This window comes from Rhinolophus ferrumequinum, chromosome 2 (genome assembly GCF_004115265.2).
Source record: "Rhinolophus ferrumequinum isolate MPI-CBG mRhiFer1 chromosome 2, mRhiFer1_v1.p, whole genome shotgun sequence".
Classification (NCBI taxonomy): Eukaryota; Metazoa; Chordata; class Mammalia; order Chiroptera; family Rhinolophidae; genus Rhinolophus; species Rhinolophus ferrumequinum.
The window spans coordinates 857,564-884,114 of NC_046285.1; the positions used below are offsets into that span (position 1 = coordinate 857,564).

Sequence of the window (26,551 nt, forward strand, 5' to 3'; positions counted from 1 at the left end):
GCAAATCCCATATCTGACACATAGGACCCTTTACATCGCATCCCACCCCTGTCTGAGCGTCAGTCTATTCGAAAATAAAATTACCTTCCCTCCCTGGCAAACCCCACATCCTCAAGACTCAGTCAACTATTGTGCCATCTAAAAAACTGTCCTGTATATCAAACTTAAAAGCTTCTGCACAGCAAAAGAAACCATCAACAAAATAAAGAGGCAACCAACTGAATGGGAGAAGATTTTTGCAAACAGTGCCTCCGATAAGGGGCTAATATCCAAAATATACAAGGAACTCATGCAACTCAGCAACAAAAAAACAAACAACCCAATTGAAAAATGGGCAGAGGACCTGAAGAGACATTTCTCCAAAGAGGACATACAAATGGCAAATAGACATATGAAAAAATGCTCGACATCACTAATCATCAGAGAAATGCAAATAAAAACCAGAATGAGATATCACCTCACCCCAGTCAGAATGACTACCATCAACAAGACAAATAGTAACAAGTGTTGGAGAGGCTGTGGAGAACAAGGAACCCTCATACACTGTTGGTGGGAATGCAGACTGGTGCAGCCGTTATGGAAGGCAGTGTGGAGGTTCCTCAAAAAATTACGAATAGAATTACCATATGACCCAGCAATCCCTCTCCTGGGTATCTACCCAAAAAATCTGAAAACATTTATACATAAAGACACGTGTGCTCCAATGTTCATTGCCGCTTTGTTTACAGTGGCCAAGACATGGAAACAACCAAAATGTCCTTCAATAGATGAATGGATAAAGAAGTTGTGGTATAATATACAATGGAATACTATTCAGCGGTAAGAAAAGGTGAAATAGATGAAAAGATGAAATTTGTGACAACATGGATGGATCTTGAGATTATAATGCTAAGCAAAATAAGTCAGACAGAAAAAGAACAATATGATTTCACTGATATGTGGTATATAAAACTGAAAACAACAAAAGAACAAGACAAACAAATGAAGGAACAAAAACTCAGACATAGACAATAGTTTAGGGGTTACCAGAGGGTAAGGGGGTTCTAGAAGAGGGTAAACGGGGTCTAATATATGGTGATGGAAGGAGAACTGACTCTGGGTGGTGAACACACAATGTGAGATATAGATAATGTATTACAGAATTGTGCACCTGAAATCTATGTAACTTGACTAACAACTGCCACCCCAATAAACTTTAATTTTAAAAAACAACAACAACAAAAGTGTCCTGACCGCTGTTCTCCACACCCAACTTCCAACACTCCCAGGGGTTGGCTCCCCAGCTCCGTGGTTGCCTCACACTTTGCATCCAATTTGAGCATGAACAGCACCTGCTGAGATGCACACGGGCACTTACAGGTGGACCTCCTCCAGAGCCTGAGATTCTGGGGACAGAGGCCAGGCCCTTGCTTCCCCTGCAGGACCCCCAGAACCTGGCAGAATGCTCAACAGGTAAAAAGCTCACCTGCTACGTGGCTTACAGAGCACCCACTACGCGCCACGCAGAGCTAAGCCTTTACACTTCCCACCAAGTCCTTCCAACCGCCAAGTAAGCACGACTGTCAGTGTCACAGCCCAGAAAACAGAGAAGTTAGGCAGCTCGTGTGATGAATGCACACACAGCGGGAGGAAGAACAGGACAGACGCTCCAGAACAGTGATTCCGCCCCCTCCAAGGCACATCTGGCAATGGCTGCAGATACTCTGGACTGTCACAACATGGGGAGTTCTGTTAGGCTGGCATCCAGGGGGCAGAGGCCAGGGGTGTGCTGGACAGCCTCTACCACCAAGAATTCTCTGGGCCCAATACTGCCTAGGCTGAGAAAGCCCAATCCAGAAATTTTTTTAAAAGTTGGGAGTCAGGGGGAATCTTCCCACTCTGTCAGGGAAGATTTCAAAGACAAGGTGAGACTTGGTTTCAACTTAAAGCTTTGGAAGATCCTTCATCTTACAGGCACCTTTTGCCTGACGTAGTTCCTTCAAAAAGAATCTTAACCTACATCATAGACTTATCTGGGTGATCACTTTGTAAGGTATATAAATCTCTAATCATTATGTTGTACACCTGAAGCTAATATGTATATTGACTGTAATGGAAAAATAAATTTAAAACAAATTAAATTTGAAAAGAAATTAACCTATAAATTTTCCCTCTGTTACTTTACAAAGAGGTCAGGCTACAGCCAAACAGTTTTCTTACTGCCAGAATAGATCCTCTAAGAAGAGTCTCAGCCCAAAACAAGCCAATATTCAACTCTGGTGAAGTGAAGAAGTGCAGGGTGGTGCGTAGGAGGGACCAGTAGCGCAGCCGGGACCCAGTGGCCCATTGCGCTCACACACGCAGACATACAGCCACTGCAGTCCGGACCAGGACGCCAACACCGGCCCTCAAGCCGAGCAAGGAGAATGCCTCCCGCTGTTTGCAGCATGGTAACCGACGACCTCTCCCAGCTTCGGATCACTGCTCACACACTCCGATGTCGCTTCCCAGAGACCCACTTTAGCATAATCCCCGTGTACAGGCGTGGAGTCAGCCTCCAGGGGCTACAGAAGGTCTCAACTCACAGGCCTGCTGTACAGACCAGTGCACAGCTGGGGCGGCCATGACCCCACTGCCCCTGAGGGCCTGGGGTCCACTTCAGAGGCGGTCTGACACTCTTCAAGGCCTTTCCCCCCACCCCACACCAACTTCACCTTCTGGCTGGAGCAGCCCTATGTGAGGAACAGCGCCCGACCCAAGGGGAGAGAGAAACAGAGACCACCAGGGGGCGTCCTCACCTTCGGAGTCCAGGGCCTGGATCTTCAGCTCCAGCGGGGAGTCCTCCAGGTAGAGTTCACGGGTTGTGGACACGATCTGAATGCCATGGATGAGGTCCACGATAGCATCACAGCGAAGGACCTGGCCCGTGGCTGAATGGACAGGAACAGAGGGGTCAGGCGGAGGGCGGTGTCCTGACCATTACCACACTTCCAGGGCTTCGCAGTTCAGGGGGTCTTACACTTTGGCAAAGACTAGAACAGCCAACAAAACAATCACCACGAAACGGGGCTGGAAGGTCCAAACTAAGCCCCCGAAGCCAAGCAGCTGACCACACTCACCCTTCAAAAGGAGTCATGCACTTGCAGCAAGCAAGAGCTTGGCAGGCATGCTCTCTGCCCACTGTGCTTTTCCAAGGCAAGCACCAGCATTTAAAGCTGTGTGCAAAAAAAAAAAAAAAACTCCTCTAAGAAAACCTAGCTTTGTTCAGGGTGTAGCCATTATGGTACACGGCAAGGGCTATAGGACAGCGAGTCAGCATTCAAGTACACCGTGCTGTTCCGATGCCCGTCCCTGCACTGAGATCAGGAATTTCACCTGGTGGTGTTCGTTTATCTGCACTGGTGTTCTTACAGAAGACTATCAGCTGCACCCTAGGAGAAAGGGCTGTGGCACCTGCGCACAGATTTTTTACCGTGTTTCCCTGAAAATAAGACCTACGCTGAAAACAAGCCCCAGCTTTGATCGTCAGCCAGAAGGACGCATTTAGTACATGATAACGATGTTCCAGAAGATGACAGGACTGTATTTGAACAAATGTAGATTGCTGTACATGAAAAAATAAGACATCCCCTGAAAATACGCCCTAATGTGTCTTTTGGAGCAAAAATTAATATAAGACCCGGTCTTATTTTCAGAAATACGGTGTAAGACCCAGTCTTATTTGCAGGGAAACACAGTACTTGCTCTATAAATGAGACAAGTAAATGGCATTACCTGGAGAATTCTCTAGTGTAAAAGTAACAGCACGTAACAGCAAATCCCTCTGAACATTCTTAAGGCACCATATAAATGGTGCTATAAATGGTAGCCGTTAGAGAGCACACAGCCCCATTTATCAAAAGCCTTAAAAGTATTCATATGCTTTGTGACCCAGTAAAACTAGGAATCTATCCTTGGCTGTAAATAACATAAAAGAACCCCAAATTGTTTTCTGTATAAAAATATTTATTTTTCTATATAGCACTGAAACAAACATCTGAAAATCTAAATGTCCTATTAAGAATATTATTCAGCCACTAAGAGTAATTCTATGAGATTGAAAACTTTTCATATCATGTTAGGTGGGAGAAAAGCATGATAGAACATTATATTGTTTTCTAAGCATTTTACCACCATAATATGGTAAATTAAATATGGGGAAGTGAAAGGATTTCACCAGCTTTCTTCATTTTGACTCAATACATGTTAAGAATTATTTGGGTTAACAAATAATAATTGTGGAGTGGAAGCCAGCCTGCACGAGAGGGAAAGCAGCAGGCAGTGCTGGCAGGAGGGACCAGGGTGAGCATTGCCTGCCCAGTGCCTCCCGACACCCCCCCCTCCACGTCCTCTGACCCAACAAGAGAACGAGACCACTGCCTCGGGCTCTGGAACATCTCAGTGGGGTGTTTCCCATGTCGTGGCCCAGGGACCACACAGAGCACTCGAAGCCTTACTGATGTCCTCGGCAAAGATGATGCTGGTCAGGCGGGCGGGCTGGGACAGGCGGGCCTGCACCACGGCCTTCTGGGAGCACTGCCGCTCATCCGGCCCCAGCGGCTCTATGCTGGCCACCTCTGGCCGGGTCGAGGACCTGTGGGGAGAAGACAAGAGTTTACTCTCTGGAGTCACCCTACAAAGCACACCTGAGACCAGAAGCCAAAGGCACGGCTCCCCATCTGGGGCTCTGTCCTAGACTCAAACACAGAAAATGTAGGCAGTCTCCAGCAGCTTCAGACCAGAGAAACGGGGCTGGCCAAGGGCCCCTCCACCAGGAAGACGGCACTGAGGGCCTGGGCCCTCTGCACAGACTACGCCACTGAAATCATCAAACAGGGGACCGAAGACTTGGAAGTCACTCAGTGTTGCTGACAGTCACCTTACAAAACTATTCTTTGGTACCTGAAGTCATTCTGCACCAGGAGGAAAACTGCCTGTGGTCTCTGCTGAGGAGGAGACACGGTTTATCTCTGTTGACCTCCATGCCAGGTGTGGCACACACCAGGCTCTGATATTAGCTCCCATCCCCAAATAGGTTGCACCAAACCTGGAGAAGACCAACCATAATAACGACAACAAATAGTCCCCGTGTGACAGAGGTGACATCCTGATAACACGGCGAGAAAGGCAGATCAGCACACACTCATGAATCAGCAAAATCGGTGGGACCGCTTCCCATGGAAAGCCAGGCCTGCAGAAGTCCAGGATGAAGGGACAGCAGGACTCTGGGAGGGACCCAGGGTTAGTGTCATGGTTTCTCACCTATGACACAGGGTAACAACAGCTGTCAGTCCAGGTGGGATGGGAGCAGGTGGGTGAGAGCAGAGGGGGTACAGCACGGCGAGCGCAGGGTGACCACATGTCCTTACAGCGATTTGCAGATAAGGCGCTCAGGGGGGCCTCCCGAGGTGGCCTCTCAATGGCTGATACTGGCGTGTCAGCAGGGGACAGTCAGCAAAAGGCCTGGGATGGAAAGCAGCTCGGCACGCTCCCGACAGGGCCAGCGCAGTGCGAGCCCCGGGGGTCCAGGAGACAACAGGGGCTGAGGTCAAGGAGAAGGGAGGGGCTGAGGTCCAGGAGATGGGAGGGGCTGAGGTCCAGGAGATGGGAGGGGCTGAGGTCCAGGAGACAACAGGGGCTGAGATCCAGGAGAAGGGAGGGGCTGAGGTCCAGGAGAAGGGAGGAGCTGAGGTCAAGGAGATGGAAGGAGCTGAGGTCCAGGAGACAACAGGGGCTGAGGTCCAGGAGAAGGGAGGGGCTGAGGTCCAGGAGACAACAGGGGCTGAGGTCAAGGAGACGGGAGGGGCTGAGGTCCAGGAGAAGGGAGAAGCTGAGGTCAAGGAGATGGAAGGAGCTGAGGTCCAGGAGACAACAGGGGCTGAGGTCCAGGAGAAGGGAGGAGCTGAGGTCCAGGAGAAGGGAGGAGCTGAGGTCCAGGAGACAACAGGGGCTGAGGTCCAGGAGACAACAGGGGCTGAGGTCCAGGAGACAACAGGGGCTGAGGTCAAGGAGACGGGAGGAGCTGAGGTCCAGGAGAAGGGAGGGACCGAGGTCAAGGAGATGGGAGGAGCTGAGGTCCAGGAGACAACAGGGGCTGAGGTCCAGGAGATGGGAGGAGCTGAGGTCCAGGAGAAGGGAGGAGCTGAGGTCCAGGAGAAGGGAGGAGCTGAGGTCCAGGAGAAGGGAGGAGCTGAGGTCCAGGAGACAATAGGGGCTGAGGTCAAGGAGATGGGAGGAGCTGAGGTCCAGGAGACAACAGGGGCTGAGGTCCAGGAGAAGGGAGGGGCTGAGGTCCAGGAGAAGGGAGGAGCTGAGGTCCAGGAGACAACAGGGGCTGAGGTCCAGGAGAAGGGAGGAGCTGAGGTCCAGGAGAAGGGAGGAGCTGAGGTCCAGGAGAAGGGAGGAGCTGAGGTCCAGGAGACAACAGGGGCTGAGGTCCAGGAGAAGGGAGGGGCTGAGGTCCAGGAGAAGGGAGGAGCTGAGGTCCAGGAGACAACAGGGGCTGAGGTCCAGGAGAAGGGAGGGGCTGAGGTCCAGGAGAGGGAGGAGCTGAGGTCCAGGAGACAATAGGGGCTGAGGTCCAGGAGACAATAGGGGCTGAGGTCCAGGAGATGGGAGGAGCTGAGGTCCAGGAGAAGGGAGGAGCTGAGGTCTAGGAGATGGGAGGAGCTGAGGTCCAGGAGACAACAGGGGCTGAGGTCCAGGAGATGGGAGGAGCTGAGGTCCAGGAGAAGGGAGGGGCTGAGGTCCAGGAGAAGGGAGGAGCTGAGGTCCAGGAGAAGGGAGGAGCTGAGGTCCAGGAGACAATAGGGGCTGAGGTCAAGGAGATGGGAGGAGCTGAGGTCCAGGAGACAACAGGGGCTGAGGTCCAGGAGAAGGGAGGGGCTGAGGTCCAGGAGAAGGGAGGAGCTGAGGTCCAGGAGACAACAGGGGCTGAGGTCCAGGAGATGGGAGGAGCTGAGGTCCAGGAGAAGGGAGGAGCTGAGGTCCAGGAGAAGGGAGGAGCTGAGGTCCAGGAGAAGGGAGGAGCTGAGGTCCAGGAGAAGGGAGGAGCTGAGGTCCAGGAGAAGGGAGGAGCTGAGGTCCAGGAGAAGGGAGGAGCTGAGGTCCAGGAGACAAGAGGGGCTGAGGTCCAGGAGATGGGAGGAGCTGAGGTCCAGGAGACAACAGGGGCTGAGGTCCAGGAGAAGGGAGGGGCTGAGGTCCAGGAGAAGGGAGGAGCTGAGGTCCAGGAGACAACAGGGGCTGAGGTCCAGGAGAAGGGAGGAGCTGAGGTCCAGGAGAAGGGAGGAGCTGAGGTCCAGGAGAAGGGAGGAGCTGAGGTCCAGGAGACAACAGGGGCTGAGGTCCAGGAGAAGGGAGGGGCTGAGGTCCAGGAGAAGGGAGGAGCTGAGGTCCAGGAGACAACAGGGGCTGAGGTCCAGGAGAAGGGAGGGGCTGAGGTCCAGGAGAGGGAGGAGCTGAGGTCCAGGAGACAATAGGGGCTGAGGTCCAGGAGACAATAGGGGCTGAGGTCCAGGAGAAGGGAGGAGCTGAGGTCCAGGAGAAGGGAGGAGCTGAGGTCTAGGAGATGGGAGGTGAGGAGAGCAGAGAGGCATGGAAGACCACAGTAAGGCGCTTAGATGTATTCAGAGGGCACAACAAGTCACTGGGGATCTTGAGCAGGTGCACATTCTAATTGGATGTCCATCTGTAGAGCAGAGAATAAGGCGCTGCCCTCAGTGAGCTGACCGTGTTACTGAGGACCAGGGAAGGAGACCCACTGTGCAATGTCCAGTGCTCATTTCCAGGGCTGACTCAGCACCCACCCCAAGCAGGCACTCTGAGTCTTTGCTTTCTTTCCTGCCCTTTGCTTAAACTCACAGAAACATCAGAGCTCTGGGGTATCCAGAAGAAAACATGTAGAAACTGCCTGGAGTTCAAAAGTAATGGTATGAAATGCACTCAAATGGACATTTCCAAATCCTCCAGCTTGACACCAGTGTCTCAGCCAGAGCCAGGTGGGCACAGCAGCAACCACAAACACATGTCAGGATGCTCTGAGCGCACAAACATTACAGACACGGGCTAAGCTGCTGGCAGGGCCCCCTGAGGCGGACCGACACCTCTACTGCAAGCACTCAGTAAACTTCACCAACAGTTAAGAAATCTAAGCCGCTGAGGAGATGCATCTGTGTTCCCCTCCTTGAGAGATTCTGAGAAGAGTTTCAGAGACTAAGGGCAGACAAGAACGAGGTCAGGATCACACACAGAGACAAGAGGAGAGAGAAGGTGCCTGTGGCAAAAAGCTCACGCCATGCTAGAAACATACCCCATTTAATTGGCACAACTGTGGAACTCGAAGAGCATTTTCAAAGGGTGTCAAACCTCCCACACACGTGTGCACACACGTGCACATACACACACACAAAACTGACTGTGGAAACGAGAACAAATTAGAAAAACTACAGGAGATAGGACAAATAAGTGCAATGTGGGATCCCGGACTGGATCTAGAAACAGGAAAGGAACCTTAGTGCAAAAACTGGTGAGATTCAGTCTAGAGTCCAATGAATTGTCATGTACCAATGTTAATTTCTTCATTTTGACAAATGATCCTGGTTATGGAAGATGCTAACATTAGGGGAAGCTGGGTAAAAGGTATATAAGAATTCTCTGTATTATGTTTGTAACTTTCCTGTATGTCATGCGGGGTTTCTGGTCCCACTCCCTGCACAAGAATGCAGGATATGTTGAGGCCAAAAAGGAAAACCAATGGAGCCATGGATAAGAGGTTCATATCACTACAGTCTTGCTGGCGGCTGGGTTGGAGATACAGGAAGCAGGAGCCACACGATCCGCAATCCGCCATCTACTTCTCTGCCAACCAACCAACCCCCCAACGTAGCCACGGCAGTTATATTAGTGGCTAATGGCTCACTGGTTACAGCTGATGGCCACCATGCCACAGCGGACGGCCATCTGATTACAGCTGACGGCCATCTAATAACTGAACCAGCACCTTTCCACGTGAGGCGAGAGCCTGGAAACTGCTCTCTGGGGCTCTGTCCCCACACTCCACCCCTATCGCCTCACAATCTATGCGATAAGCGTCTTCTGCGAGGGTCCCTGTGCCATATTAGCCTACAGGCACCTACGGATGGGAAGAAACAATAGTCTTAGGAACCAACAATGGCAAATCCCTTCCATCTGGGGGGATACATGCTAGCTTTTTGTCCTGGGAAAGGAGGGTCGCTGCCACTGGCACCTTTCCCGGTTTGTGGTACCAGACCTTTATGGCAGTGCTTGGGGTCCCCTGCATAGTTTCAACATGTAACAGAACAGGGGACCCCATAATAGGCCATAGTGACAGCACATAGGTTCCCCGCAAAATCATCCCGGTATCGGGACCTCCGTATACTACAGTCACTTGCGGTGGCCACTCAGCCACCTCCCCTGGCATCACTTGCAAATCATGAGTCAAACTGGCCCCCCATGGGGCTATCAGGCCCAACTATCGACAGTGGGGGCTTTTGACCTGCCAGGGCCAAGTCCATTGCTGCCGTTCCCCTGCTTTCAAGCATGTGGGTGCTGGCAGCAAAATGTTTCCATTTCTGCCGTAGCCTGGCTTTACCAGAGCCTCACTTGTGGTAACTTGTAATTGAATGGGCACGGCCATTCGATGTAGCAAAGTTTCTACTGGTGTGGGCCCTCCCTTCCATGGTCTCTCATTCAGGACTCTCAAGACATCCCATAGACAAGAGGCCCAGTCACGCATCGTGGGAGGGTGTTTTGACACCCGGAGACCTTGCTTCAAAAGGCCATTATAGCATTCAGTCATGCCAGCTGCTTATGGGTTATACGGAGCATGAAACAACCATTGTACGTCCATCCTGGCAGCCCAGCGCTGCACTTCTTTCCCCATAAAATGGGTACCCCTGTCACTTTCAATGACTTGGGGGCGCCCATAGAGGGCGCATAGCTGTGTAAGAGCGACCACTGTATGCCGCTGATCCACAGCCGGACACGGCCAAGCAAACATCAACCCCGTAGCAGTGTCCACTGCTGTAAATGTGTATATCGCATTGTGGGCCTTAGGCAGGGGTCCAATGTAATCCACTTGCCAGCGAGTGAGGGGCACCCCTCCCTCGTGTAATCTGCTGTGTCTCCCAGGGGAGCCCCCACCTTTGGGGGCTGTCCTGGGCACAGACGGCACAGTCATAGCAGGCATCTGCTATCTCCTGCCATTTCAAAGGCAGACCCCAGTGTCTGCTCACCTGCCACATGGTTCGGCTTCCGGCGTGCTGCGATTTCCTATGCAGCCAATGGGCCACATCAGTGGCAGGAGCCCGTTCTAACCATCGGACCCGTGCTAGGGCATCTGCTTCATCATTACCTGGGGACTCTAAGGGGGAGTGACCTGTGACATGCATTAGGGTCACCTCCTTTCTCTGCCCTAGGTCCCAGAGGTCCTGCCATATTGCCTGACCCCACAGTGGACGGTGTCCTACCAACTAGTTTTGGTGTTTCCATATAGGGAGCCCCAATGTTAGGCCCCTGAACACCACCCAGTACAAATAACTGGGGGCCCAGGCTCATGGCTGATTACCATCCACACAACCCGTAGCTCAGCCCACTGGCTACTCTGGCCCGTCCCAGTATCAAACCTAATGGTGTCTGTTTTGGGCTGCACACCAATAGCCGTCCAAACAGCTGCAGCCCCTCGGCTAGAACCATCGGTAAACCAGGCATCCTCAGGTACTGGGGGCTGTCCTTCTCTGTAGGGCGAGGGCTCCAAGTCCCCCCCGCTAGGCAGAGGGCTTGGCTCAGCCTGGGCCACAAGCTCCAAGGCCCCAGGACCTGTTGTAGCTCTGTGCTCAAAGGGCTTGAACTAAGGGTGCTACGTTGGTCTAAGTAAGCACCCCAGTTGGCGAAGGTGGTGGTCTGTGCCACCCCCATTTTGGGTCCCTGGGTCCATGTACGGACCCACCCCTGGACGGGATAGGTTGTTTGAACCAACACCCGTGCCGTTCCTGTGATGGCTTCTGTGACCACTAGGGCTGTGTACACAGCAGCCAGCTGTTTCTCTATTAGAGGAACAGCAGTAGTGGACTTCTGCTCCTTTCCACAATTGGGACCAAAATTCCACTGGCAACCGGAGATGCTCCTGCCATTGCCAGAGGCCCAACTGTACCCCTCTTGGGTTACGTGAACATCAAGTTCAAACGGGCGGCCCGGGTCTACTACTTGCAGAGCCTGTGCCCGCTTCACTGCCCATTTCGTTATTGCCCATTTTTATAGGACAAAGTCTTGCTCTGTAGCCTCTGTCCAATCCCATGAGGCCCCCTTTTTCATCATGTTATACAAGGACCTTGCCATTTGTGCTAAATGGGGTACAAACGCCCGCCAATACCCCAGCAGACCCAAATACGTCTGCAGTTGGGAGACCTTGGTTGGCCGGGGAAAGGCTTGTATTTTGTCAATAATCGCCTCAGGTATGACCTTTGTCTTACCCAACCACACAACACCCAAAAACTTGATGGATAAGCCAGGGCCTTGGACCTTTTTCTCGTTCACCGCCCAGCCATGTGACTTCAGGTGGCGGAAAAGAGAGAATTGCTTGCTCTAAATCTGAAAAGAGAATCAGTCATTAGTAAAATATCATCAAAATAGTGAAACAAGGCCATAGAGGATGCTGATTCCAAGGTGCCAAGTCCTGGGCTACGAGCCCGTGGCAGAGAGTGGGGCTGTGCAAGTCTCCTTGTGGCAGGACTTGAAAAGTCCACTGCCGCCCATCCCAAGTAAAAGCAAACTGCTCTTGACACTCGGGTGCAATGTCAATGGAGAAAAAACATTTGCCAAGTCCACTCATAATGATACGTTCCCAGGCGGACAGTCAGACGATCCATCAAATCGTGTATTGAAGGTACTGCAGCCTGCAAAGGTGGCGTCACCTTATTTAACTCCCGATAGTCCACAGTCATTCACCAAGTCCCATCTGGCTTCCTGACAGGCCATACTGGGGAGTTAAAGGGACTGTGCGTCGGCCTCACAATATGTGCCTTCTCCAATTCCAATATTGTACGACCAATCTCCTCCTGCCCTCCTGGCAGGCGGTACTGTCGCACTGTAACCATGCGCCGGGACTGTGGCAACACTTGAGGAGGGTGGTGAGCATGCCCGCGTGTCACCGCTTTCACCACCCGGATCCGGAGACAGAACTCTCCTACCGACGTCTGTAAGCTGAGGCCATGTAGCACATCCACCCCTAAAATATACTCTGGAACGGGGGAGACATATACTTTGTAGGTACGAGGGGGAAGCCTTCCTATACCCAGTGTTAAGGAAACAGCTTTCACAGTCACAGTCTTTCCCCCGTAGCCATCAATGCAGATTGCTGGTCCAGGGAACAGTTCTGGATTCCCATAAACAAGACTGCAGTCTGTGCCAGTGTCCACTAGGGCCAAAACCCTCTGCACATTAGAAGGGGACCAATGTATGGACAGTTCCACGTGGGGCCTCCGGTCCCCGCTCGTCCCCTCTGACCGGGTACCTTGGCCCCACCACTAATCAAGCTGAAAGGAGTCGGCCTCAAGCGGCCGCATAAAGTCCTGGAGGGACACGGGTCACGCTTTCCCAGACTTCTCCTTTAGGCTTCTCCAGAATTGCTGTTGCGGACACAACTGTTTCCAAAGTTCCAACAAGAGTGCATTAGGTTGTCGGTCTATTTTCTCCCGATCGACCCCTGCTGCCACGAGATCACGCCACATCTGTGCATGTGTTACTCTCTGAGGCCCATGACCTCGCCCTTTACTTTTGATTTGGGCTTCCAGGTCTCAACTGTGCAGACCTCCTGTCTTAACTTCCTTTGCCGCCAGCTTTCAACATCCCCCAGGGTGGCCATGGCAGTTGTAACTTCATGGATCCGTCGCCCCACATAAGGTGTAAGAATGGCAACCAAGGATCCAAAAGCACTCGCAGGTGCAGTATCCAAAACCAGATCTCTCATGCTGGCTGTAAAAAGCTCGTCATCTGGCCCCCTGCATATTAGGGTTGAAAATAGCATGTCTCATACCCATTTCATGGATGATTTGAGTAAGTTCCGTATATGACTGCCATTGACTCACAGTGTCTGGCAGCTCGCCAGCCTGTCCCCATACTGTGCGTACCGCAGCAGTGAGCCACTCCATTACAGAATGGTTGCCCTGGTCGTGGGCCAACCTATGGCAATTCTGTAACCTTTGTCGCAGGGACGGATGCACCGTCACAAAGGCTAGCTTTTCCATCTCGCCTGGAGAGCAGAGAATGTTATCTGCTCCTTCATCCCATAAACGTGGTAGCCAAGCCGAGACTGGCTCTCCAGGACGCTGTCGGCACCACCTCCCCAGCTCCTGCAACTCAGTGGGAGTGTGAGGGGTATAGGTTGTGAGCTCAGTCACAGCTGGGTTGCCGGCAGCAATGCCCCCGGGGCCCAAAGGTTGCTCACGTTTTACTTTTTGTTTCAAGATGGACCAGGCTTGGGAGTTGGGAGCTACATTGTCTCCAGTCACTTGGTCCGCCTCTGCCTCAGAGTCTCCACTGTGGGGCTCCTGGCTCATCCTCTAACGGGCGGATCAAGCTTCCCACGCCTCCCACCGGGACACCTGGTCCCGCACCTGGGCTATTCCAGCAAGCGTTTCCTCCGAGCTATGCCTCTAACTGGCGGTCCCAAGCTTCCAGCGCCTCCCACGGGGATGTTGGTCCCGCACCTGGGTTATTTCATTAAGCGCGTCTTCCATGTTACGACGCAATGCGGTGAGGAGCATCCAGCCCACACGGCCGGCTGTCCCCTTTGCCTCCTCCGGCAACCGCTGAGCTAGGACGTGCAGGGCCCTCTCTACACTGGCTGGAGAGCCATCCCTGTCCTCCCACCCTTCCTCAGGGGTCCAACTCCTGAGAACAGTGGCTACTGGGTACCACACACTGTGTGGGGGCCACCTGTCCTCCTGCCCAGAGTCAGACACCATTCCCACCTGGCTGGAATCCTACTCGCCGCACCAGGCTTTCGATTGGGTGGAGGCCTCGGTGTAAGACGTCCACAATCCTCAGAGCCTACAGCAGCAGCAGACCACCAAAAGGCAGGTGACACCTGCTATGGCCCATAGGGCAGCGTGCCATCCAGGGGCTCAAAAGGACCACCAATTCAGCAGGGGGAGGGGTCACATTTCTCCCAGGCAGATCGTTTCCTGCTCCTGGTGCCACTCCTCCCGGGCTTCCCGAGACTGAGTTTTCACACACACAAACTGCTCCACCGCCCTTTGGAGAGTTCTGGCAGGGACCACACCCTGCTCGCTGTGCCATGTGTCATGCAGGATCTCTGGTGCCGCTCCCCACACCAGAACACAGGATATGTTGAGGCCAAAAAGGAACACGAATGGAGCCATTGGTGAGGGGATCATGTCACTATAGTCTCGCTGGCACTGGGTTGGAGACACAGGAAGCAGGATCCATACAATGCGCAATCCACCATCCGCGTCTCTGCCAACCAACCAAGCCCCCAACATAACCACGGCAGTTATGTTAGTGGCCGATGGCTCACTGGTTACAATGGCCAGCGGACGGCCATCTGATTACAGCTGATGGCCATCTAATAACCAAGCCAGCACCTTTCCACGTGAGGCCGAGAGCCTGGAAACTGCTCTCTGGGACTCTGTCACCACACTATAAATATAAAATTATTCCAAATTTTAAAATAAAATAAAAAAAGACAGGGGAAAGAGCGATGAACAGGCAGAACATACAGGATTTTGAGGGCAGTAAAACTATTGTATATGAGACTATCATAATACAAGTCATCACACATTTATCCAAACCTAGAATGTACAGCGCCAACTATGAACTGTAACATAAACCATGGGTGTCAGTGTCGGTTCCTGAGTTGTTAACAAATACACCAGTTTAGTGTAGGATATTGCTAATGGGGGATGCTGGGGGAAGGGGTGCTCTCTGGGAAATGTATCATTTGGCTCAATTTTTTTCTGAACCTAAAACTGCTGTAAAAAATAAAGTCTATGAGAAAAGAATTCATCATTTCCCACTCCTATGTTCGAGAAACAGTGTGGTTTGTCTTTTTCAGTGGCCCCTGTGAGCTACAGAGATGGACCCCCCGCCCCCAGTCTGGGCTATACATCCCACCCCTCTCCAAACCTCAGTCTCCTCCAGAACAAACGAGGGGCAACACTCTTTTCTTGCTCCCTCACAGCAGTGAATTACTCTCAGGCAGAGTCTCAATAAATAAACCAATACTGATAAGAACAGAGCTACCCTAATTCAAGTTGGAGGTCTGAGATCCTCCCTCCCACGTCCCCAGCCCTTCCACGGGCTGCCACGGAGATGCCCTGTCGTCTTCAGAGCCTGTCTGGAAACACTGACCTTTCGCTTTGTGCATGCTGTTTGCATTGCATGGCTTTGTAAGGACAGACATGTTCCCTAACGCAGCCCTGTCCAAGAGAAACATAAGGTGAATCACATTTAAAATGTTCTAATTGCCTTACGGAAAAAAGTAACAGGTGAAATTAATTTAATAGACTATTTTTGGAGCAGTTTTAGGTTCATAGTCACATTGAGTGGGAAGTGCAGAGTTCCCATACAGCCCCCCACCCCATGTGCACAGCCTTACCCACTATCAAACTCCCCCCAGAGTGCTTTTGTGACAGTTGATAAACCCACAGCTTACATGAGGGTTCACTATTGGCTACATACTATGGGTTCGGACAAATGTATAACATGGATCCACCATTATGATATCACAGAGTAGTTTTACTGCCCTAAAAATTTCTGCTCTGCCAATGCATCCTTAGTTTTGTAAAGTTCCTATTAAAAAGCTGTATTAAAGAAAAGTAACCAGTGAAATTAATTTTAATAATACATACTACGTAACGCGACATCTCCCAAGTACATCATTCTGCCATAAGGTCCCTGCTGCGTTCGGGCAATGGTAAATCACAAACGGTGAGTGCCTGTGGGACCGAGTCCTGGCCTTCAGGTGGCAGCCTGTGAGACACACAGTCCTCCTAATTCGCCATGCCCAGGGGCACCTTTTGACTCCTGCAAGGCCTGGCTGGGGGCTCAGCAGGCGCTGACTGAGGGCTCTTAGGAAAGCCTCTGCTCCTCACACTCAGGGCTGATACAAGAGCGGTTTAAGTGCAGCCTGAAGATAAGACAGTGGCATGTCTCACCTCCAGCTGCCTGGGGAGGAGGCACCACACCACCCTCAGGCCTGCGGCAGGTGGGCTATCCCAGCCAGAAGACAGAGGGCACACAAAAGGGAGGAGCTCCCCAAGTCCTTGCACCCACCACCTGGGCCACGCTCAGTGCAGAGGGAGCCAGCCTCCTCCTCACGGCCCCTGGGAGGGTTGGAGACACTTCCCAATGAATGCTGAAGTGCTGAGACTGTCAGCAGTAGGGCTGGAAACAACCAGGATGGAAGGGATAAGACTGAGTAACCACAGCCCAACCCCACCTCCCCCGGGAATTTCCTCTGGGTTCCAGAACACTGCATCTGAGGCTGAAAGGGCACCCCACCCATCCGCAGGAGGGTCCAGACAATCTCAGGTAGTGTTTGCTCCCTGCAGAAGGTTCCTTTTCATTATCTAACTCCTTCTGGGACATTCTGAAGCCATTTGCTTTGGCGGTACTTCTAAGAGACATGAAAAACACAGACTCTAGCCATGTGACCTTTGGCCTCAGAATCCCCTTCACGGTGAGGTTCCAGTGGAATACTGGATAAAAAAGCACATTTGAAAGTGTTTGTCGGAAATTATAAAGGGAAAGGTACAACACAGACTTCAAACACAGAATGGAAAGCCAGGGGTGGGGGGTGAAAATTGGGAGAGGGCAGAAAGGGGACCTCATCTTTACCTATAATGTTTTATTTCTTAGCAAAAGACACAAAAGACTGGAAACAAATATATAAATTGTTAACAATGGCTAATTCTAATGGTAGAAATGTGGCTATTCATTTTATTATTCTTTGTTCTTTTCTGGATTATTCCAACTTCTAAATAAAAATATTTCCCTTTAACATTGGATGTAACTTAGAGAAGTACTAGGTTGGTGCAAAAGTAATTGTGGTTTTTGCAATTGTTTTTAACCTTTTAAACCGCAGTTTCTTTTGCAGCAACCTGATATTACTGTGCCCTCATTTCACAGGTAAGTAAACGGAGGCTTAGAAGGAAGTGAGGACTAGCTGAAGGCCACTGGGAGAGTGAGGGCCAGGACACAGGTGTTCCACACCCAAATTTGGATGTTTTCTGCTATTCGAGTCACTTCTGGGCCGCACAGTCTGCATCTCACAGATCTCTCGGTGTCCTTGGGAAAACCCTACAGATGCCCCGGAGATTTGGACAAGCTCTTTCCTGGCTAGGAATGGAAGAGCTGGCCCCACGTGAACAGTTTTGGAATGTTTCTGCTTCCAGAATCTAGCAAGAAAAAAGTCACCTTCTGCACAGAGGGAGGACTGGTCATTCTTCACAGACTCGGGGGCTAATCACACAGAGCCAGGCAGAGCGACAGAAGTGCCACCAGAGATAAGAAAGGCAAGCACCTCATGTCTGGCAAGCCCAGAAGCAGCCAGGGCTCAATTTTTGACTGAAAAAGAACAGTGTGCTGGGGCAGCGTGATGATTAATTTTATGGGTCTAGGCCATCATAACTGGGCTATGATGTGCCCAGCTATTTGGTCAAATAGTATTCTGGGGGTTCTGTGAGGGTGTCTGTAAATGAGGTTAACATTTAAACCAGGAGACTGAGTAACGCCGACTGTCCTCCCTGATGTGGATGGGCCTCGCCTGGTCAGTGGAAGGCCGAGATAGAACAAAAAGGCTGACCTTTCTCCAAGTAAGAGACAGCTCATCCTGCCTGCCTTTGATTGGGACACCAGCTTATTCCTGCCTTCAGATTCACACGGGAACACTGGTCCCCAGCTTGGCAACTCACCCTGCAGATCTGGGACTTGTCAGCCTCCATAACCACGTGAGCCAATACCCCACACACATACACACACACACACACACGTGCGCGCGCGCGCGCATAAGTAAACCTCCGGAGGCTCAGAAGGAAGAGGGGACTGATTGAAGGCCACTTGGAGAGCCAGGGGTAGAACACAAGTGTTCTACGCCCAAGTTTGGATGTTTTCTGCAATGTGAGCTATATAAGACCCTATTGGCCCTGTTTCTCTGGAGGACCCTTACTAATGGATATCCTTACCGAGGATAACAAAGGGAATTGTGCAACATGTGTGTTTAAGCCCAGAGCTAAATACATGTATCATTAGATGACTCAATCCTCCAGACACTGAGTGTGACGACAGAGCCCATGGCTGGTTCATATCTGGCCACTGCAGTAGAGTAAGACTGGCCCACGTTTTTGTCCTTCATCAGGCTATGGATTGATTCTCTTCTTTTCCTATTTCACTGTGAATTGTTATCATGAATGGGCGTTGAATGCTCTGCACCAACTACATGGGGCAGCTACACGGCTTTCTGCTTCATGATGCTCATACAGTGAATTACACTGATTGCTTTGTTAATGCTAAACCAGCTTTGCATTCCAGGGATTTACCCCAGGGGTCATGATACATTATCTTTTTTATATTTTCCTGGAATGGATTTGCTAGTATTTTGTTAAGGAATGTTGTGGTTTTGGTCTATGGATTTCTTTTTCTTGTAATGATTTTGTCTGGTTTGCAATGAATGTAATCTTGGCCTCATAAAAATGAACTAGAAAATGATCATTCCTTCTCTCTTCCCTTAAAAAGTATATTTGAACTATTTTTTCTTTAAATGTTCACAGAATATACAGATAAGACCACCTGGGATTAGAGTTTTCTTTATGAGAAGGTTTGTAATTATAAACTAAATTTTACCAAATGTCCTAAATTGAAGAGAAGGCACCGAGGACTCTATGCCTTTCCAAGTGTTTCCAGAACCATCCCAAAGTCCTGCACAGGAAGTGGGGCCGGGGTGCCCACCTTACAGCCGGGAAGACTGAGGCTCAGTGCCGACTACACAGCCAGGTTGCCTCCGTTCCTCTCAGGGTTCTCACTCACATCCCAGCATGACCTCGCAGATCACAGCAGCTCCCTTCAAGGACCCCAGGCGAGCCCAGGGTATGTCTGCTCGCTTTCTCTCTGTCTCTGTCTCTCTCTCTCTCTCTGTCTCTCTCTGTCTCTCTCTGTCTCTCTCTCTCTGTCTCTCTCTGTCTCTCTCTGTCTCTCTCTCTCTCTCTCTCTCTCTTGCTCTCTCTCTCTCTCTCTCTCTGTCACACACACACACACACACAAACAGCTCAGTGAACAGGTGAGTGAGGCCAGCATGCACACATGGGTGTCACTCCTATATGGGATCCGTGTAGGTTTGCATGGCTCAGCCTCCACCTACCTTTCTCAGTAGCAGCACCCAGCTTTTCTGTGGGGGCCGCCTTTGTCCACTCTCAGACCATGAGGCTCCAGGGCACTCACATGCCTCTAGACCCTGGGAAGCAGGTGACCAGGGCCCAGCCAATTAGCCGTGTGTTCCCCTAGCCAGGCAGGGGTACAGATCAGGCATGTGCCCCACTAGACCTGAGCTGGGGCTGAAGAGCTGCCACTGTGACCTTGCCACCCCAGGACAGCACCTGGCCAAAGCCAAGACCTGAGGACAAGGGACCAAGTCCTGCTGACACCACGTAAGCTCTTGAAACACAGAACCCCAAACAGACTCAGCCTGGCTGTCAGGTTCCTGTGCCAAAACAGCATTCCTTTGTTTCATGTGAACTATTGTGCTTTGAGTTTCCTGTCACATACAGTCAGAAGAATCTAAACAAATGCAATCCCCCTGACTAATTGCTTTTACGGCTGTTGCTTTATTTCAATTCAAACCACTGGTACAAACTCAAAGAAAAAAAACTTTCATTCACTCTGCGCTTCTTATGTGTAACGCATCACAAATACTTCATCCGCCTCCGAACAAGCTCATTAAAACCCCATCTCGTACACAAGGAATGCTCGGTACGAAACGACAAGGAGGCTGCCCGTGCTCAGCCGTAAAGAAATGCCTCAGTCAGGCCTGGCTCCGGAGGCCAGGTCCAGACGCTGACCGGCTCCTTTGTGCTGAAACGAGGCCGAAGGCCTCCCACCCCCACCGGATGCTGCCCACGGGGCAGGGCCAGGCTCCCAGAGCGGGCAGGAGGTGGCCTGGATGTCCTCCCAAAGACCCTCTACCCCACGTGTGTCCTTGACACTGCTGTTAAAGTGTCACTGACTTTTCTAAAACTCTCTTGAAGGGCCTGGGGAAACCGACCGTTGGCTGAGAAGTGCTGGCTCATTTTCTCCTGCCTCCCAGGACTGAGCAGGTGACCTGTTTTTTTTTCTTCTTGTTGTTTTTTTTATTAGTTTCAGGTTCACAAGAGAAAGTAATACTTAGACGTTTATCGTTTATATCCCTCACACTGTGTCAACCCCCTCCCCCATCCACTATCCCTCTGACATCGCACACAGCCATTGCATTTCCACTATCTCCACTCCCGATGCTGTACTCTGCCTCTTGTAAATGTATACATACCTATATATACATATATATATAAAAAATCATAGTTGGCATTCATTATCATTCAGCTTCAGGTGTGCAGTGCAGTGATCAGGCATCTACATCTTCCCTGAGGTGGTCTCCCTAATGGGGCACGTGTCCATCGGACACCCTACAAAATCTTTACAACATTATTGATTACAATCCCCAAATTAACTTTCATATCCCCGTGGCCATCTTGTGGTTACTGACTCTTTTCTAACCCCCTCACCTTCCCCTTATCCCCACCCCCCCGCCCATCTAGCAACCCTCAGGTTTTCCTCATTGTCTCCAAAACTGTTTCTGATTAGTTCATTCACTTATTCTTTTCTTTAGATTCCACATATAAGTGAGATCATATGGTATTTGTCTTTCTCTGTCTGACTTATTTCACTTAACATAATGTTCTCTATGTCCATCCATGTTGTTGCAAATGGTAAGATTTCTTTCTTCTTTATGGCTATGTGATACTCCATTGTATAAATGTACCACAGTTTCTTAATCCATCATCTACCGATGGGCATTTCGGTTGTTTCCATGTCTTGGCTATTGTGTATCGTGCTGCAATAAACATAGGAGTGCATAAAGATTTTTGAATTAGAGTTTTGGATTTCTCCGGATAGATACCTAGGAGTGGAATTGCTGGATCATAAGGCAGTTCCATTTTCAGATTTTTGAGATACCTCCAAAATGTTTTCCATAGTGGCTGCAACAATCTGCAATCCCACCAACAGAGCACAAGGGTTCCCTTTTCTCCACATCTGCGCCAGCACTTGTTGTTTGTTGATTTATTGATGATAGCCATTTTGACTGGGGTGAGGTGGTATCTCATTGTGGTTTTTATTTGCATTTCTCTAATGATTAGTGAGTTTGAGCATTTTTTCATGTCTATTGGCCATTTGTATGTCCTCTTTGGAGAAATGTCTCTTCATGTCCTCTGCCCATTTTTTAATTGGGTTGTTTGTTTTCTGGAGTTGAGTTGAGTGAGTTTTTTATAAATTTGTGATATTAACCCCTTATCAAATATATCATTGGCAAATATCTTTTCTCATTCAGTAGGATCCCTTTTTCCCTTTTTGTTTTATTGATGGTTTCCTTTGCTGTGAAAAAACTTTTTAGTTTGATGTAATCCCACATGTTTATTTTTTCTCTTACTTCCCTCGCGCGAGGTGATGGATATATCAGTAAAAATCTTACTCCGGGTAATGTCTGTGAAGTTTCTTCCTATATTTTCTTCGAGGAATTTTATGGTTTCATATCTTATATTTAAGTCTTTAACCAATTTTGAATTTATTTTTGTATATGGCGTAAGGAGGTGGTCCAGCTTCATTTTTTTGCATGTGTCTGTCCAGGTTTCCCAGCACCAGTTATTGAATAGACTGTCTTTACCCCACTTTACATTCTTGCTTCCATTGTCGTAGATTAAATGGCCATATAGGCATGGATTTATTTCTGGACTCTCTATTCTGTTCCATTGATCTATGTGTCTGTTTTTATGCCAGTACCACGCTGTTTTGATTATTGTAGACTTGTAGTATAATTTGATGTCAGGTATTGTTATACCTCCCACTTTGTTCTTATTTCTCAAGATTGCTGAGGCTATCCAGGGTCATTTATGGTCCCATATACATTTTAGGATTATATGTTCTATTTCTGTGAAAAATGTCGTTGGTAGTTTGATAGGAATTGTGTTGAATATGTATATTGCCTTAGGCAGTATGGACATTTTAACTATATTAATTCTTCCTATCCATGAACATGGTATGTGTTTCCATCTATTTGTATCTTCTTTCATTTCTTTCTTCAGTGTCTTATAATTTTATGAGTACAGATCTTTTACTTCTTTGGTTAAATTTATTCCCAGGTATTTTATAGTCTTTGGAGCAATTGTAAATGGGATTGTTTTTTTAATTTCTCCTTCTGATGTTTTATTATTGGTATATACAAATGCAACTGATTTCTGAATATTAATTTTGAATCCTGCTACTGTACTAAATTCATCTATCAGCTCTAATAGCTTCTTGGTGGAGTCTTTAGGGTTCTCTATATATAGTATCATGTCATCTACATATAATGACAATTTTACTTCCTCCTTACTAATTTGGATGCCTTTTATTTCTTTTTCTTATCTGATTGCTGTGGCTAGAACTTCCAGCACTATGTTGAATAGAAGTGGAGAAAGTGGGCAACCTTGCCTTGTTCTTGATCTTAAGGAGAATGGTTTTAGCTTTTCCCCATTGAGTATGATGTTAGCTGTGGGTTTGTCATATATGGCCTTTATTATGTTGAGATATGATCCCTCTATTCCCAGTTTCTTAAGGGTTTTTATCATAAATGGCTTCTGGATTTTATCAAATGCTTTTTCTGCATCTATCGATATAATCATATGATTTTTATTTTTCATTTTGTTAATGTGGTGTATCACATTAATTGATTTGCGGATATTGAACCACCCTTGCATACCAGGGATGAATCCCACTTGATCATAGTATATGATCTTTTTAATGTATTGCTGAATTCTGTTCGCTAATATTTTGTTGAGGATTTTTGCATCTATGTTCATTAGCGATATTGGCCTGTCGTTTTCTTTTTTTTGGTGTCTTTGTCTGATTTTGGGATCAGGGTGATAGTGGCTTCGTAAAAACTGTTTGGGAGCCTTCCCTCCTGGATTTTTTGGAAGAGCTTGAGGAGAATAGGTGATAATTCTTTTTTGAACGTTTTGTAAAATTCACCTGTAAAGCCATCTGGTCCAGGGCTTTTGTTTGTTGGGAGACTGTTGATTACTGATTCAATTTCCCTGGTGGTAATCAGTCTATTCAGGTTTTCTGTTTCTTCTTGAGTTAGCCTTGGAAGGTTGTACACCTCTAGAAAATTGTCCATTTCTTCCAGATTGTCAAATTTGTTGGCATATAGTTGCTCATAGTAATTTCTTAAATTTTTTTGTATTTCTGCGGTGTCCGTTGTCACTTCTCCTTTTTCATTTCTGATTTTATTAATTTGGGTCCTCTCTCTCTTCTTTTTAATGAGTCTGGCTAAAGGTTTGTCAATTTTGTTTATCTTCTCTGAGAACCAACTCTTGGATTCATTGATCTTTTGTATTGTTTTTCTGGTTTCTATTTCATTTACTTCTGCTCTGATCTTTATTATCTCCTTCCTTGTGCTCCCTTTGGGCTTATTTTGCTGTTCTTTTTCCAGATCCCTTAAATGTGAAGATAAACTGTTGATTAGTGATGTTTCTTGTTTCTTTAGGTAGGCCTGCAATGCTATGAATTTCCCTCTTAGGACTGGTTTCGCGGCATCCCATAGATTTTGGGTCGTCGTGTTTTCATTTTCGTTTGTCTCGAGATATGTTTTGATTTCTTCCTTGATCTCCTGCTTGACCCATTCATTATTTAGTAACATGTTATTCAGCCTCCATGAATTGGTGTGTCTTCCAGTTTTTTTCCTGTAGTTCATTTCTAATTTCATAGCACCGTGGTCAGAGAAGACAATTGGTACAATTTCAATTTTCTTAAATTTGTCAAGACTTGTTTTGTGGCCTAACATATGGTCTATCTTGGAAAATATTCCATGTGTGCTTGAGAAGAACGTGTATTCTGCTGCTTTGGGGTGAAATGCTCTGAAAATATCGATTAAATCCAAGTGGTCCAATGTGTCATTTAAGGCTGTTGTTTCCATATTGCTTTTCTGTCTGGAAGACCTGTCCCTTGTTGTCAGAGGTGTGTTGAAATCCCCTACTATGATAGTGTTACTGTTGATCTCTGTCTTTGTCAGTCAATATCTGTTTTATATATTTAGGTGCTCCTATGTTGGGTGCATAGATGTTTACTAGGGTTATGTCCTCTTGTCGGATCGATCCCTTTATTATTATATAGTGCCCATCTTTGTCTTTTAATATGTTCTTCATTTTAAAGTCTATTTTGTCAGATATAAGTATTGCAACTCCAGCTTTTTTCTCATTTCCATTTGTATGAAATATCTTACTCCAACCCTTCACTTTCAGCCTGTGTGTCTTTTGATCTGAGGTGAATCTCTTGTATACAGCATACACAAGGGTCTTCCTTTCTTATCCACTCAGCCACCCTATGTCTCTTGATTGGAGCATTTAATCCGTTTACATTTAAAGTGATTATTGATAGGTACATAGTTAGTGCCATTTTTAAATTTGTAGTTAGATTGTTTTCATCTTCTATTTACAGAAGTCCTTTTAGAATTTCTTGCAATGCTGGCTTGGTGGTAATAAATTCCTTTAGCTTATTCTTTTCTGGGAAGCTCTTTATCTCTCCATCAACTTTAAATGATAGCCTTGCTGGACAAAGCAATCTAGGTTGTAGGCCTTTGTTTTCCATCACTTTGAGTATCTCCTGCCACTCCCTCCTGGCCTTCAATGTTTCTGTAGAAGTCATTTGATAGTCTTAAGGGAGTTCCCTTGTATGTAATCCTCTGTCTTTCTCTTGCTGCTTTTAGGATTCTCTCTTTGTCTTTAAGCTTTGCCATTTTAACTATAATGTGTTTTGGTGTGGACCTGTTTGGGTTTATCCTGGTTGGAACTCTCTGCACTTCCTGGGCTTGTATGTTGGTTTCCTTCATCAGGTTAGGGAAGTTTTCAGCCATTATTACTTCAAATATGTTCTCAATCCCTTGCTTCCTCTCTTCACCTTCTGGTATTCCTATGATGCACATGTTGTTGCGCTTGATGTTATCCCAGAGGTCTCTTAAGCCATCCTCATTGTTTTTTATTCTTTTTTCTTTCTGTTGTTCCGTTTGGGTGATCTCTGCTACCTTGTCTTCTAAGTCTCTTATTCAATCCTCTGCTTCATCTAACCTGCTGGTAATTCCTTCAAGTGAGTTCTTAATTTCGGTAATTGTGTTGTTTAGTTCTAACTGGTTGTTCATTATGATTTCTACTTCTTTCTGGTACTTCTTTATGTCTTCTCTAAGCTCCTTAAACATTCTCATCATCAGTGTTCTGAACTCTGTCTCTGATAGGTTGGTTACCTGTTTTGTTTGGTTCCATTTCTGGAAGTTTCTTCTGTTCTTTTATTTGGGACATGTTTCTTTGTTTCCCCATTCTGGCTGACTCTCTGTTGTTGCCTCAATGTATTAGGTAGATCCCCTAGAGTTCTTAGTTCTTGCTGGGTTATCTTATGTAGTATGTATCCTTTATATTTGACTTGCACTACTTCGTTCTTCTCCTCTGCGTATACTCCAAAGGTGACTCTTGTGTTGTGTATATTGTCCTGTTAAAGAAGATCTTTAATTGCTTTTCGCTTGTGAGAAGGTGGGGTTAACTCCTAGGCTGACTAGGTGTGAGACTTGGCTCTGCTCACCGCAGGATGTTCTGCTGCATGAGGGTTGACCATTTAAATGTGGTTTGGCCTCTATGGGCTCTTGTGCCTGTAGGGAATTCCTTCTGGTGTGTCACTGTAGGTCAAACCCAGTAGTACTCTGGTTTGGACTGGAGTTGGCCTCTGGGTGTGTTGAATCTTGTGCCTCTTAAGCTGGGCCCTGGTGTAGGGTAATTTCAGAACAAAGCAAATCACCAAGCACAACAACAAAGAAAAAATCAAATACCTTCACATGTAAAACCGACTGACAACCCGCACTCAACTTTGATATCAAAGATATCAAAGATATAAAGACAAAACAAAACAAAAAGCAGTACCAGTCTTGGCTTAAGTCCACTAAGTAATCTCCAGGTTGTCCTCTGCTGTCCCAAAGAGTCCCCTGCGTATTGTGCAGGTAGAGCTGGTCACCTGGTGCCCAGAGTGACGTTGAAAATGCAGATTTAGATGCATGGGGCTGAGGGGTCTGGATGGTAGTTTTTACAAAGTAAGTGCATTTTCTGCCCTTGCCTGCACCTATGCGCACTGAGAGTAGCACCACCAGCCCTGCGTCCAATTCTCCTGAGTCTTAGGGCACTTCTTCTGCGCGTGTGTGTGTGTGTGTGTGTGTGTGTGTGTGGTGGGCAGG

At 48.2% G+C, this 26,551-nt stretch overlaps 1 protein-coding gene across 1 annotated transcript in view; it reads right to left on the bottom strand.

Annotated features, from left to right (window-relative positions):
• The window catches only part of NUP210 (nucleoporin 210), a 138,480-nt gene that overhangs the window by 101,614 nt on the left and 10,315 nt on the right, over positions 1 to 26,551 (bottom strand). Inside the window, exons 2-3 of the mRNA XM_033127109.1 lie at positions 4,476 to 4,612; positions 2,778 to 2,909 (exon numbers count right to left, since the gene is read on the bottom strand). Of these exons, the coding sequence (XP_032983000.1) occupies positions 2,778 to 2,909; positions 4,476 to 4,612 (269 nt within the window). The remainder of the gene's footprint in view (positions 1 to 2,777; positions 2,910 to 4,475; positions 4,613 to 26,551) is intronic.